We start from the raw sequence: 15819 nt of genomic DNA, 5'->3' as shown, positions 1-15819 counted from the left end.
AACTTTTGGTTGCTGATTGAAGCATTACCTTATTAAAGGAGGAGACCCTCTGCTCCAGGGGATTGAGGCTGTTGGCAGTAGCGGCGGCTGTGAGTTGAGCTGTCAGAGCTTGCAACTGAACCACCAGGCCAGCATCCAAGGCCTGCAGCAGGGACGGCTGGGGCTTCTGCTGCTGCATCTGTAGACTCTGAACCAGCTGCTGCAGCTACAACAGGTGATACAGAGTATTTGATACAAATAGCTACACAAACTGCACACGCTCCTCACGCAAAAAGGATAAAGTATTGTCTTATTGGACACAGCTTCTTAAGAATGAGCATTTACTCATAACAAATGTTTTCAGTTTATTAACTGATATGCTATTCACTGACCTGTTGTCCCTGGGGACTCTGCAGGATCTGTGCCACAGCAGCCACAGTGTCTGTGTTGGTAATCTGGGACGCCCAATCAGGCAGACCCTGGACTATGTTAGCTGGAGTAGCCGGGGTAGCTGGGGTGCCTGGACACACAGCGACAGAGGTGTTGCAATATGAACCATGAACTGAGCGCATTCCAAAGTGGTGTCACACAAGTTATCTGACCACATTATCAGAGTGTATGGTATGTGTGTTTCACTCTACTTGTGCGTACTCTGACTGACCTGGTGTTGTGTTATTGACTGGGGCAGCACTGCTGGGTATGACTGGTGTGACGCTGGGTGGGGGAATCCCTGCCGCCATGTCCAACAGAGGCTGGATGATGTCACTCTTGAAGACTGCATTCTTTTGCCACAGGTTCAGGACTCGCACAATCTTACTCTGGACACACCAATAAATATGACAAAGGCAACTGTGACATAACAGTAAAACCTGAAAACACTACATTTCTGGACAGATGCAGCCAAAAACAGACTGACTGCAGGATTCTCAAAGCCAAAAACTGACAATTCACTAAATCATTCAGTTGCAACAATGCAAATAGACTGACGTATTCCTCATAACATCTATTCCTGGCAAGGTGAGGCATATTACAAGGTGCATGAACTATCATGAAACAATGGCAAGCCACAGAAATTAAAAGCCACAGAGAGGAACTCAAAGCCTATTAAAAGCTGTCTGACCTTGTCATCTGAAGGGCAGCGGTAGAGGTGCTGGAACGTTGCGATGATATTCTTGCTGAAGCGAGGGGCAAAAACATCCTTCTCCGTCCCAAACTGGTGTCGCGACTGTCTGACGATTGAGTCGATCACGTACAGCCCTGGAACTTTGTATTCTGGCTTGCACTGTTGATGCAGAAACAGACAGCTGGTGTTAGGATCGTTTAATGACAGTGACACAATCTATGAAGTTACTGTCTGGGGTCTTTTATGGATTACTTAACTGATGAATGCACCCATTTACTGTCCTATAATTCAAGCAGGTCGCAACCAATTTGCAAAATTATGAAGAGAACACATTGACGTGGTTTAAAAAAGGTAATTTGTGAGAGTATGAACACTGCATTTAGGCTGAAAATATTAACCTTTGGATCGTCTTTCATGTCCTTTGTGATTGGTTTAGGAAAGTCAAACTTCTGCCTGAATTTGCTCATCAACTTGCTTGATGAAAAGTTCAAATTTTGTACATTCAGTGTGGATTAATTCCCAAACCTTCACCTCACTTAGCTGTCAATCCTCATTTAAAATAAAACACACCTTCTGTATGAACTTCTCCACGCTCTGGACAACGTGCTTGTAGAACTGGAAGAGATAAAAGGAAAGGAAACATCTGAGTGACTTGAACAGCAGGATTTCAGAGCAGTTTGAAAGTGCAACAGTGGAGATGAAACGAAACCAGACAACCCATTGAAACCTGAGAAAGGAACAGGAAAACTGCATGGCTGAGCAGAAAGTTCATTCTTCATTCGAATACTTATACAGCTTCCCCAGCTGTGCACTATCCACCCCTCTTGACACCCCCCACCCACCACCACCACCACCACCCATTACTGACATTAAAGACAGAGGAATTAGTGACAACAATTCCAGTTTTGTCTCTGAGCAGTTTTAGGAATGTTAAGAATGTAAAATTTGATGTAATATCATTTCATCTTCCAAGCTCTTCGATCCTCGTTTAGGCTTACAGAGAACAAACAGGTATCAGCTAAATAGTTTTTGAAGGCTGTTAACAGAAAGATGCAAAAAAAAAAAAAAAAAAAAAAAAAATCACAGTCAAAGAAAGAAAAAGGGATTATTTGCTTAAATGGGCAACAAGTAGTGAAGTCGGTGCTCTTATACAAATACAGATGAATATTATTCTGAAATTGGAGTCAACACTCACATGTGTAAAACTGGTAGTGGCAGCCTGATCAGAGTGGCTTAATTCATAGTACTCACACTACAAAAAGGGAAGTTGTATACATTAAAATAAGTGGAGTAAATGTATCTCAGCTTTCTAAAAGACCAGAAGGGTTGACACGAAAGATCACTTTCATTACACTGTTCAGTTCACAGCCTTCCCAGATTCTGTCCACATACTCTTTGGTCAAACAAGGCCATTACAACATAAAGGGTAGCCAGGGGTGAGCAGACAGCTATTAACTGACAGATGGCTGTTTTGGAACTCAAGTTCTACAACCAGCCAGTAGATGGAGTCAAAGTACAGGATACAGAGGGGCCATAGTTCATCCTTTGTTATCAGAGACCAAATACAGGGACATTGTAACTTCAATTAAATAATTCAAGGGCTACATGAAAAGTCTGTCAAGCAAGTGCAGGCATCCTCACAGTTTATTATGGAAGCCTAGGGTCACATATAAGGCACTGAGGTGTTACTGTCAAAGGCTATGGCCACTTTAATTAAAGGATTGTGCTCTACGATTTTATTGGAAAGGCAATCTGTCAAATTGTCAGCGTTTTTATTAACTGTGCAAAGATATTACTTAAGTATAAAAAATACCCTTTTGCATATTCTTCGAAAAGCTTTTGAGGAAACTGTTTCTCAAAACAATCCTCTTGTCGAATAAAGGCCACATAAACATTTTAAACTCTTGCCCAATTTTCAGTAGTTGCAGCAACAAAAAAATGAAACAATGATGATAAGCTTTCAACTACTGTGCACACTCAATGAATACAGATGAGCTCAAACAAGAGCGTGACAAATGTTCAAGACAAAAAAAATCACTGGTGGAAGAGCACGACTGCAAAAACCAGACTGTGGCAATAGCAATACACCATTCACCAATCAACTAAAAACATAAACTCTGGTATTTGTAAAGATCATTTACACTTGAAACTCCAAGTAGACTATATTGTAAATATTTGTTTTACCTCATTTGTATATTTACAAAAAAATGTAATGGAGTAAAGCAGTACCTTTGCTAACGCTAGTCACTGAAGAGATGCTTTCTCTAAACTGAATTCAACTGAATGCAATGCAACATGAGCCTTAAAGAAGTAGAGAGTACCTATTTAAGTAAAGTAACCTATTTAAACCTAAAGGAGACAAAGATTAAATGAATGAAGAGTGTCACAGGTCCCATTAACCCAAGTATGATACAATAGTAACACTGACCAATATTTACAGGCAAAACTTCATATCCTGACAATGAAAACAGGGATTTTATTGTTGTGACACGTGTTAATTAAAATGTGCAAATCTCCCACTCATTATTTTGGGCCTGAAAGTGATTTGAGAAGACAACCCAAACTAGTGCTTCAGAGCTGTGCCTCGTTCACAGAGAAACATCTTTAGAACTGAACACTGCTGAGGTGACTCTGAATTCAGCAGCTAGCTGTGGCTGTTAACAATGGTTCTGAACTACTGTGCCAAGTACCAATAATTGTGATGGTAGGTACCAATTATGTTATAAACTCACACTCCAGATTACATAATAATCTGGCTAGGTAGGTAGAAGGTGCAGCCTCGTTCAGCGTGAAATTGGCTGACTGATAAGGAGGCTATGACTGCCGACAATGCCGCTATCATGACCAAGCATCACTAGAGCTATTGCCTCGCAGTTGTCTGCCTGCGCAAACCAGTCAAGATGCAGTTTACATGCATGTCTGTCCAGACTCATATAATGTATGTAGTCAAGACTCTGAGGGAATTTAATAAAAGGTATGAAGTGTATTCTTTGGTAAATAGGAAATTCTCACTATATTGACAAGTATGACTCCAGTGAATAATGTCCAGTGAGAAACATGCTGTCTTCACCCAGAGAGAGAGCCCATAGGACGGACAGAGAGCTTCATCACATGGTGCAACAACAATCAGCTGAAGTTCAATATCAGCAGAACCAGTGAGCTTGTGGTGAACTTCAATGCTTCAAATGTGGATGCTGCTGCAAAAAAGCTACAGATCTTGTGGATGCCATGCTGGGAATCGACTAGCCTGTGTGATCAATGAAATTGTGGCTTTTTACGTCAAAATGCTTTATCTTATGTATATAGTAACAGTAATAGTCATATTTAAGATGAACTTATCCCATGCAATCTATTCTTTTTTCTTCCTGAATTTAAACTGTCTGCCACGATGAAATTTGGTGTATCATTTTGGAAATAAATTAAGTTAATTAAACTTAAACACAATTACAACACACACTGAAGTTTAAAGATTATGTACATTTCTGACAGGCTTCACAACTGTGCAGAGGTGCAGTGTAACAGTAACATTCTGATAAATGAATCTTAGTTTTTTGTAAGTCAAATGAAATGACTTAAAACTGCATGTTTATAAAAGAGAACTGACCAACGTAAATTTAGCTCCAATCTCATATAAACGTAGAAAAAATGTCTGATGACTGATATACATAATTTTAAACATCTTACTAATATACAAGTTAAATAACAACACTGATCTTTCTTTTGCATAATTTAGGATACAAACAGTCAACTCTATCTTAAAATAAGGGTAACTTTTTGTGACAAGAAACAAATAGCACAGGGCCAAATGAAAATAAGCGGAAAACGAGAGGGAATGTCCATACAACAGAGTGGAAAACAGTTTCCCTTAGCTCACTTTCAATGAGGAACAATAGCTCTTGGTCTGCTGTTGGTGAAGGGAGGCTCCAGAAAAGATTAGGTGAGACAACCTTTAAATGACGAGTCCTTTTATTAAGTAATGTCTGCCAACAGACCCTGGTTGCATCCAATGACTTGAATATCCTGCATTCTGTTAAAGAAGAAATCTTTGGGACTCTAGTTGTTAAACTGCTTGCTATGTTTGTTTGTGTAAGTCACTAATCCCTCCATGCGTTACTGAGATATTGCTTTCACAAGAACAGGACAGACGTGAGGTGAGGTCACACCTAACCTGATGCACCAGATGATTTGTTACAAAGAACCACCTGGGAAGTCATCCATGGAAACTGTTTGGAAAAGGGCCAAGAGTGAAAAAATGTTTTCCATGGAGAGAAGTGTTTAGTGTATTTCTTTGCTCTTCTTTCAATGAAAAAATAGTCTCTGATTTTGATATAACTGATGCTACTGCAGCATGTGCGCTAACCTCTTTAGGAGCTGCTATTGTTGTTTTCGTATGAACAGCTGTGTTGTTATCACACCTAAATCACAGCCATAGGCAAATATTTTTTTAGTGAAGCCATGACCTGTCCTACTCTGTCTATGATTGGCTAACACTTGTTGCTTTCGTTGATTGGGTTTCGGCATGAGGAGTGAGATTGGATATGATACGATATCAAGGCAAGCCAATCAGATGCAGACTAGGGCAGGTTATGTTTTAGAAATATTTTTTCCCTTCGTCATCCTGGGGAGAAAATATTACTACCAATCGTTCCTCATAGAATGCTGACTGGGTCAAATGACCGTGCTTTGGTCAAAAGAGTAAAAATTGGAAGTCTCACAAGGTGGCATAATAATATGTGGTATCATGAAATAGAAACAGACTTCTTAAATGGGCATTTTGGGGGAAACATTTCTGTAATAAAACAAAAACGAAATATGATTTAAGCACTAAGTATTGAAGTAAATAGTACTGGATTTAGTTAACATAGTTTCCTAACTAAACCAGTTACAAGTACATGTAAACGCACTGAGTCACAACGTGTGACAGAAGAAGGAAAACTGTGGGTCCTGATGAGGAAACAACTTATTGCTCTTTTGTCAACAGCCCCGACTCTTTTCAGTTTTCAAAATATAAAAGATATTGTCAGGAAAAGCCTAATTCCTCTGACTGAATAGGACAATTTTCATCCCATCATATCAGTATATACTGCAAATTTTGATGAGATAACAGTAATTCTATAATACATGTGTGAATTATTTCTGAAATAAATCCAATAATAAGATTTCCAGACAGTTAACATACAGGATGCATACTGAGTGTAGGCATGCCTACCTGACACACACGCGCACACACAACAAGAGCACATGCTCATACACTAGTTGCAGCAGCGTGCACAAGTCAGAAGGCTGCAGACCTAGCATACTGCAGAACGTGATTAAGTGTGCAAAAGATAAGAATAACTTGCCTATCTACAAAGTATACGCAACAAATGATTGTGCAAATGACATGCACACTTTGGCAATGTTTTCCCCCTTAGAAACCCTGACCTACAGGCAACCTTATACAAACTTGCTGTTAGGTACATTCAGGTGACTGTTATGACCAATTGGAAAGGGAAAAAGCACATGGAAAGGAAGAGAGATAATAGCAGCACAGGTAGCAGCAGGCCAAATGACATCGCTTCATGTACAGGTGGGATCCCTCTTCAACCAAACAAGTGGGGTTCTCCCTCATCTGAACACTGGGCTCATTTGTGAAGGAATTACTGTCAACATTAGGGCAAATATTGGCCATCGGCCACCCTGTTCTCGACATGCCAGCACTGGCCATTGACAGACCCGTAACGACCGAGCATTAATATTAATAGTAATGTTTACTGATGTGCACTGTCCCTGAGAAATGAACTGACTAAATAAACAAACCGGGAAACACCTTTCTAGACAACTACTTGGCAGAAGTAATTCACACAATACTTACTACACTGTTTGCAACAAAACCACCATCACATCTATCTAGGTGCTGTGTGGAACACAGAGACAAAGAGAAAGAAGAGATGCTGTGAGGTTCAGAAGGAGGTTTTTGCGGTTTTCAGGCAAAGGAAGTGAACACACGAGTGGATGCACTACAGGTGTGTCAAGGGTTTGAGGGCCACACACTTCTTATCACAACTCATTTGGACTAAGCCAAGAAACCCTGCTATATTGTATAAAAAAAAAAACACTGGACCACAACAGAAAATACATCAAAACAACATTTTTCCAAACCGCTTCCTCTTTTTCTTGAAGACCCTGCACACCCAAACTTGTTTTAAGTTATTCTGGCTGATTAGACATCAGCTCAAGATGAAGGTGACTAGAAATTATGCTGAGAATTTCGTGATATTCCTACACATCACTCACTAATAAGAATAATAAAGATTAGCCATGATTATACTGGATTTCACATCATTTTGTGGTGTGGTGAAAAACAGGCAGGACAAGAAACAGTGTCAGTTGGGCTACAGGCTTTAACGGGAGAGCCAGCCTGGCTAGCACGCCATCAGCTACAGTCCACAATGTTGTAAATTAGACAGCCTGTAATCAAAAACTTTACTGTCATTGACCTCCATCATTCACTGCAGCATCCTCTGCGGCCAATGTAATTTCACTGACCAATTACATAAACACGGATATTAACAGCAAGTTTGTCACAGCAAATTAGGACTTGGCATAGTAGGAAAAACACAGATGTTACTGATAACATTATTAATGGCTTTTTTCTCCTTAAATATCCCAGTAAGTTATTACTGTGTGATGGTGAGCCAGCATGCACACTATCTGGATTCTGTAACTGAAGCGGCTAAATGGAATTCAGCCATCGTTTTCAGTATCTACACCTGTGCTCTTCCTAGTGTTAAATGTCAGAATAGTTTCTGCGAAAAAGGGGTTTTCAATATTTTCTCAATAAGAGGTCAATCCCAAAGGGCCTTTTAAACTGGCTGGTCATAAAAGCGCCCTGTGATGTGACTTGTCATAAGTTCAATCAGACTGAAAGAGGCAGTTCAATATGGGACAAATATGTCTCACCAGGCTAACAGGAGTCAGAAAGATGACAGTAAGTCAGTCTGTATATACTCACACAGTCTTGAATTAGGGTGTAATCAGCCGAAATAAATGAGAACACCTGTGTGGGTGTACAAGAGGTGTGCAGCGACTACATTCCTGCTATGATTAATATAATTCGGTGAAAACGTTTCTGTCTTTCTTTTTTTTTTTTAAATGATTTACTTTGAATACTCTAAGCTGTCTTTGCAGTGAGAGGGTCTCATTTACTCCATGTTTGTAGTTTTTCTACAAGCAGGAGACACAACTTTTGGATGCAAAGAACATCAAATTCTCAATAGGTATTTGGGTGTGTCTTAAGAGCTCCATTGAAAACATTATAAACACAGCACCAGTACTGCCATGTCATTTGTTTAATTATTGATGACCGTGTCAGTCACTGCTCTCACAAACTGAGTCAACATAAATCATTAATTCCTGCTGACAGCTGATGCTGTAATACTGTTTCTGGTACTCATGGCCTTTTATGAATCAGTTATCAAAACAAGCATGTCAACAAAATGCCTATTTCAAATATGGCTGGGAGCTTGTAATATACATAGAACCTACATTTAGATGAATTTCATCTCACTTTTCATATCACTCACAGACTATTTACATACAGATCTAGCTAATGATAGCTGTTAATTAACTGTGTGTCAGTACAAAGGGAGACTTGGTCCTTAAATCTGATCAAACATTCTACCAATAGAGAGAAAATCAGATAATAAAAATCCTCATCCTAAGCTCAATAAAGGCTCTTTGAGAATTGTGGTAATTATCTTTTCTTTCAAGTAACGTGGTGATAATATTTCCGTTAATTAAACAAAGGTGAGTGTACAGGGTTTGATGGACACATTAAGCTGCATTTATCAAGCATCAAGCAGACGAGTCCGACCAAGTCCCTTTAACTGTCTAAAAATCATGTAAAAAGACATCACTGATCCTAGATTAGATCTCATGCTATGACACTTGATGAATGCTTGTCATGTGCCAATTGAAGTTATCAAGCCAAAGACAAAAAGTGCAGACTGTAGGTTCTAAATTACACTGAGCAGATCTTAGCGGAGAACTGTGGCATTTGACAAATGCACAAACGACACAGTGAAGCAACAAGTATGAATCTCAAGTTTGAAAAATGAATCCCATTTTACTTTGCAAGTTCATATGATCAACAACAGCCATTAACAGGCAAACAAATGGTCTCTGGACAGCCACTAATTATTGCTGGAAATGTGGTTGCAATACTTCACTTGATGTTGTTTCAATCAGGGTTTTACTATTTAGAGTTCTGCCAGAGGCTGATATTTCATCAACAAATTAATATCTCAATCTGTGATCCTCTACATCTCTTTTGGCAGTATGTACAACTGTAATTACTGATACGCCTGCACACTATTTCACAACTTCTCGTTCCTGTTGTCCTGCTAGCTCAACTCTTATTATCTTTGGCATAATGTACTCTTATTCTGACACATTTCACAATAATAGGTCAAAGGTCAAGTTTTGGTCCTAAAGGTGCACAAACTAACAAACAGCAGATTTGGATTGGTGTGAAATCACATGGAAGATTTCAGCAGGACTGTTTACAAGACTGTTATCGTCAAAGGCCTCCTCTTTCTGTTTGGGGAAAAGAGGGAAGCCACAGACAATATAGACAATGGACCAGACGCACAACACGCAAAAAGAAAAGAGACAACCATCTTCGGCTGAAGAGCTGTCAATAAGCACTGCATCTCTGCTCATGAATTTGAACAAACACTGTTTAAGGCTTAACCCAGCAGAGCCCAGCTGACTGTAGCCCGTCAGCGGCTGTGTGCTTATGGCAGCCCAAGAAAGGTAAACTCATGGCTGTTGGATAATTAACAGCATCCACAAACTGTTAAAGCCAAGATGTGGAAATGAAAAACTAGTAAATTGTTGAAGTCTGTCAGATTGGTTAAACTGAGAAAAAGTATGTGTTGAAAACAAACTCACAGCCTAACAGCTAACACTGGTCCTAACAACAGAGTTCACTTAGATATGACCATCCAGATGTTAGAGGGCTGTCACTTTTTGGTCGAGTAGCATTCCAAGCATTAGCAAAAGATGTTAAAAAGAAACATTGCAATGACAAATATTGTCTGCTAGGTTGTCTCTCAGGGTAGTGGAGGCACTGTGAACGACTGGGAACTAGGCCTGCACCAACTGGCAATCTGATCATATATCAAAGATTGAAGGAACGATGGACAATTAGTTTTTCTTAGGTCATTATTAAGGCAATTTGAACAAACTTCCTATCAGATCTAAGACATTATAAAAAAAAAAAAAATCTCTAGAATCTGCACCCTACTGTTCCATTACAGAGGTTTTTGTTGGAGTGGCATGTCTGCCCACTACGCCCCGTCCATCAGCAGGAGTGAATTTTAGATCCTGAAGCAAGTAAACAGTTTGAAGTCTCATTTCCAGAGATCTGACACCCCGTCCTTCCCTTCTCCATATGCCTGCTCACCAAAACTTTGCTCTGCACTCCATGACAGTAGTTATCGTTCTGGACATGACTTAGATTGTGATATTAAAGATAATTATATATTGTCCAGAGCTGCCCTTCCAGACATTTGTTTATGTCAAACGTGTTCTCACTAACTGGAAATACTCCATTTGGTTTAGGTGAGTGGTGACAGCTGGGTAGAGCGTACAGGAGAAGGACTCATCGATAATGACGACTGATTTTTCTGTATTCATCAATACTCCGTGTATTTGGACGTATACGCAATGGCAACGAAACAGTGGAAAAAAAATATACAGACATGCAGAACGAGTACGAAGCAGCTACACTCTGTGTATTGTCATCAACACGCCCACTCGCTCGCTGTGTAGCAGGGCAGCAGTGCAGCAGTGCATACACTGTGAATGACAGTGTGGACGCACAGATTATGGGATAGCTCCTGTGGTGGAGACAGTATTGCCAAATCTCTACCGGTGGACATATTTCTGCAGTCGAAATGTACTGTCGTAACACCCACCCCTACTTCAAGTCTATTTTTTCAACAATATGTGCATAAACACAGGACTGATACCCAATATCTCTGGACAGAGGTAGAGACGACCCACATGTCGAACTGGACAGAGTAGTTTGTTAAGTTTGCTGTTTTGTGTTCCAAAATTTGAATTTAATTTTTTGTTAGTGTTTGTAATGTTCAGAACATGGTGGTTTATGTCGGTAATTGTTATTTTTGTGCTGGTTTATAGTGTGAACCATTAGTGAGGTGGCTGTTCATTTCTTGACCTTAAGTCATCCATGCAGGCACTGCTGTGCTGTGATGTAACTTCCCTCCACCCCTTCCTACTCCTGCTGCCCCCCACAGATTTGAATGCCCACCAGCAACCTTGAGTAACCACGACTGGATGATATGAAAACAGAAATGATTGCCTAACCCTAACCATGCCAATTCTACATTATACTTTAGCATTAGGCTATGTGAGCTGTATTCAAATCAATTAAAGTGCTGTTAGAATCAGCACTCACATTTTATCTTAAATACCAAGATCAGATCAGCTGCTTAGACATCTTCATCTGTTTTCATATCACATGTGCCACCTTGAAAAATACAGCCACACTGTGTGTGCAGACGACATAAATCACAACTGCTCTTACAAGACAGAACATTGAGAGTTTGACTGTGAAACAGGTAACCCTCAGCGATGAAGGAGATTGGCACGTTGATGAACTATATTAATGCAACAGTAATAGTTGCTTACTCTTGAGCTTTGCTTACTCTTGAACACCCACAAACAATATCCATCTTACAAGTCCTCAGCCCTCAGCTGCTTATGTCATGTGAAAATCAAGTGTATATATGTGGTGTCTGCTGAGGATGACTCCTGTGTGTTTTGTGTTAAACCAGCACTTTAAAGGATCTGGTTCCAACCCAAAGATCAACAACATTATCATGTCTATTTGCACTCTCACAACTCCAGAATCCAAACAAGACACCAACTTAATGATTGGTCAAGCTCCATCAACACACAGAATGAAGCAACACAGAAAATGTTGTGACCCGACAACCAAGAGAGAAAGGTGCATCAACTAGACCACAACACAAATAGTGTCATCAGCCAATTCAAGAAGAAAATTAATTAGATTGTACTTCCATCTTCCAAAGCAATTAAGAGCTCAAAGCCAACATCGACCAACGTATGACACCCAGAGGGGGAGTACAGCCCACAACAGTGGCAACAGCAAAGTCCCCGCTTCTCTGGGTGTGTGGGAGCAAATTAAGTTTAAATGATTTTAGTCTTCTTCCATCTTCTTTGTGAAACAACCCATACTCCTACCTAAGCTGGTTAGGGATTCTCTTATCTCTTTGTAACTCTCTCCACCCCATCCTCCTGCTTCACTTTCAGTGCTTTGGGGGAGCTGGGAGAGCTGCTGAGGGAAGGGGAAACGGGTGTTATTCACAAGCAACATAAGGCACAGCAACAGCAAGACAGCAGCAGTTCCTTTAGGAAAAAAAAGAGTACTAACAGGACAAGAAAACACATTTTCAGAACATTTATGGTTAAGGACTGGTGTCCTGGACCCGTGCTGTCTACTTCAGATGTTGGAAAAATAACAACAATTGTGATAAAAGTAATAATAATAATAATTCAAGAAGAAATATCTTCACTTTTGGCCTGTATATGCTGTAATGTTGAATAGTTTTGCATTTCTGGTGAACTATAAACACAAATAGTCATTGGGACTTTTGATTGATCAGCCTTTTTCTCTGAGAGACTTTTAACAAGCCCAGTGTGCAGGAAACCAGCCTTTCGTGTTATGTAAGGTAAGAATAGGAGACAAACTACAGAAACTGTCTTTCTGGCAAAATAAAGACAAATCCTAATTCAGAAGGAAAGTTTTCGGTCGTTTTTGCAGGTGACTGCAGCACTAGAAGCCCAAAACAAACTATATATGAGGTGGGTCTGTCATAAAATCACATTGACCATCCTTTTAAACATGCCTTAGTCAGGTGACTGCTTAAAAAAGTTTAGAGTTTATGCACTGAGGTGTGTTTAGTTACTAACCCCCTGTAACTGTGTCTCAAATTGCTGTGTTATCATAAGCAGATTTTTAAAGATGAATCAACAAAAACAGCAAAATCTACCTTCAACATGTGATCCATGGAGAGTAATGCTTTGTTTTTGTTTTTTTAATCTGACTATGGTGCTAGAACAAAAATTGGTGTCTCAATTGGATCAATCATTCTCAAGACCATTTGGAAGATTTGAATGGGCAGACCTCAATGGTCTCGGTGACCATATGGTTATGTAATTCAAAACTTTAAAACAATTTATTGTGTCATGTAGGGTTGGGCAGTACGACAGTATATCTTGTGCGACTGCAGAAATATGTCCACCAGTAGAGATTTGGAAATACTGTTTCCACCACAGCAACTATCCCATAAGCTGTGCTTACACACTGTCATTCACAGTGAGCGAGTGGGCGTGTTGATGACAATACACAGAGTGAAGCTGCTTCGTACTCGTTCTGCATGCCTGCATATTGTTTTCCACTGTTACGTTGACATTGTGTATACGTCCAAATACATGTAGTATTGATAAATGCAAAAACAGTCATCATTATGGATGAGTCCTTCTCCTCCTCCTGTACGCTCTACCCAGCCGTCACCCCACACCTAATCCAAATGGAGTATCTCCAGTAAGTGAGAACATATTTGACATGGACAAATGTATGGAACTCTGGACAATGTCCAGACCTAATTCTGCGGCCACTGTCTGAAGTTCATATTTAGTGTTTCTCCTATATATTTGGAGAAGGCAACATGAAGTCGCAATCCAGCTAAGGTCAAGTGATGTGGGCAGCAGGACTGCTTATCACATTCTCACATGACGTGAGAGCGACAGTTGGTGGCGATAATGTATCTCTACTGCATCTCTGTTGTTCTCAACCCGAACCATCTGAACCTTAAAGCTTCCATTTTGAAAGTTAGTTTCACTGCTTTGAGTGTTTCGTTTTTAACTTCAGTGCTGTCTCATGAGAGGCACTTGTTTTTGTTTGTATGGAAGTTCCTAATTAAAGAAGAAAATAACCAAATGTGATGAAGTATGGTACAGCATGGTTATCTTAAACCATTTCTTTATATCATTTAGTAGTATATAGTGTAATATATACTGTTACTATGACAATAAATTCAAATATACCATGATGGAAGATTTTGGCCATATCGCGTACCTTTAGTGTCATGTCACAGAAAGTGAACTAGGTCACGTCTTAAGACATAGATTTTTCTGCTATACCATATATTTGGGACTGGCTATGTAGTAAATCAGGGTTTGAATCTCATGTGGTCTCATGACTCCAGCTGCCTCAGAGGGTAACATGTTTTGGGCAGCAGGACTGCTTAAAATGTTCTCAAATGCCGCAGAAGAAAAGAGTGACAAGTAAATGTGGAGGACAAGAATGAAATTGTAAACTCAGAGCAGAAGGCATTCCAAATAAAACTTCTATTTTAATCAATATTTTATTCAATAGCTGTCCACACAGGCCACCAAATGGTTTGTGTTTCATAAAATGTGCATGTGTGACCCTGACCCAAAGCGTCTTTTTAGGCTTCAAGTCTACTTTCTTCTATTTTATAAGCATATCTACAGCATATAGAGGCACCGAGTGCTCGGAAAACTACACAGCAGTACTTTGACTGAACATGTCCAGTGTTGAGACTGGCAGAGGATGGAGGCCACTTGTTGTGTAGACACCATGTTAAAATACTTGCAAATAAACTGTTTCCGCATACTATTTCAGTGTCAGAGATTTTTACTACCCATACTACACTGGCATGTACAAACAATTCTACTGTTGTTCTTTTGTCTACGTCGTTATAACTGCTGCTGCATAAAATCGACCAGTCAGCTCTAACATAAGACTGAGCCTCCAATTTGGCTTCCAATCAGAGCAGTCGGTCATCAGCAGAGATGTCAAAACTCTATTCAAAACAATTTGTTCACTCAAATGTCAGAAAGAAGCACTGAGGTTTGACATGTCACAGTAGAAAAAGCACAGATGTATAGAATAAAACCAACAATGTCTGAAATGCATTCAGCTGCTTGTTTCCAGGGTCCTGGCATTCTGGCTCAAAGTCACACTGTCCTGACTGAGTTCTCATTAATGTTATTAGAAACATCTGTGCTCTCCCTACAAATTAAGGTCAAAATGTCTGCTGTGAAAAAGGCCTATAGTTATAACTACTCTCTCCAAAAACATAAATCTGCATAAGAACACAGGATCTGTAGGCAAGGAACAACAATTTGGCACCAGAAGTGTTCTGGTTTCCGTTTATGGTCAGATGAGAATTAACCAATCGTGTTTGAGTAGGCTTTGGTTTCATACGAGTAGCAGTCTGAGTGGAGAAGAGGCAGATCACACTGGCTGAAATGCAATCTCGGGACCTATTAGATATCATCTGATGATTTAGCTTTTAAAAAAATTACCTGCCTTCATATGCAGATATCTGGTTAGAAAGACTGGATGAAATGTCAAGTTGTTGTCCAGTTTGAAAGCCAAGTTGCTCATTGGACTGTAAAAGATGACTGGCACACAGAGGAGGAAGTCCCTGCCCGGATATATGAAATACAAGGCTTTTGTACAAAAGCTAATTTTTCATGCCATTTAACGCAATTAGTCCAAACTCAAATTTCCTTTTTCAGCACCATCCAATGTATCTTCTTGCAGATTTTCTGAGTTTTACTTTTCGACGGCATATTTTATAAATGACTGCATG

The 15819-nt window shown here is 39.8% G+C and overlaps 1 protein-coding gene across 5 annotated transcripts in view; it reads right to left on the bottom strand.

Annotated features, from left to right (window-relative positions):
* Nucleotides 1-15819, bottom strand: part of scaf8 (SR-related CTD-associated factor 8) — a 66751-nt gene that overhangs the window by 48088 nt on the left and 2844 nt on the right. For 4 of the 5 annotated variants that reach the window (XR_013078156.1, XR_013078155.1, XM_076748693.1 and 1 more), the window contains exons 3-7: nucleotides 1673-1717; nucleotides 1100-1261; nucleotides 641-797; nucleotides 372-499; nucleotides 29-205 (exon numbers count right to left, since the gene is read on the bottom strand). Coding sequence is in view for 3 of the 5 variants with exons in the window: in XM_076748693.1 (XP_076604808.1) it covers nucleotides 29-205; nucleotides 372-499; nucleotides 641-797; nucleotides 1100-1261; nucleotides 1673-1717 (669 nt within the window). In the remaining 2 variants the exon portion in view is untranslated. Of the gene's footprint in view, nucleotides 1-28; nucleotides 206-371; nucleotides 500-640; nucleotides 798-1099; nucleotides 1262-1672; nucleotides 1718-12376; nucleotides 12471-15819 lie in introns of all 5 variants that reach the window. The other variant, XM_076748695.1, reaches the window with a different exon arrangement.

This window comes from Chaetodon auriga, chromosome 14, assembly GCF_051107435.1.
Source record: "Chaetodon auriga isolate fChaAug3 chromosome 14, fChaAug3.hap1, whole genome shotgun sequence".
Taxonomy (NCBI): Eukaryota; Metazoa; Chordata; class Actinopteri; order Chaetodontiformes; family Chaetodontidae; genus Chaetodon; species Chaetodon auriga.
Note: the sequence above shows the minus strand (reverse complement) of the source record. Positions and strands in the feature narration are given on the sequence as shown.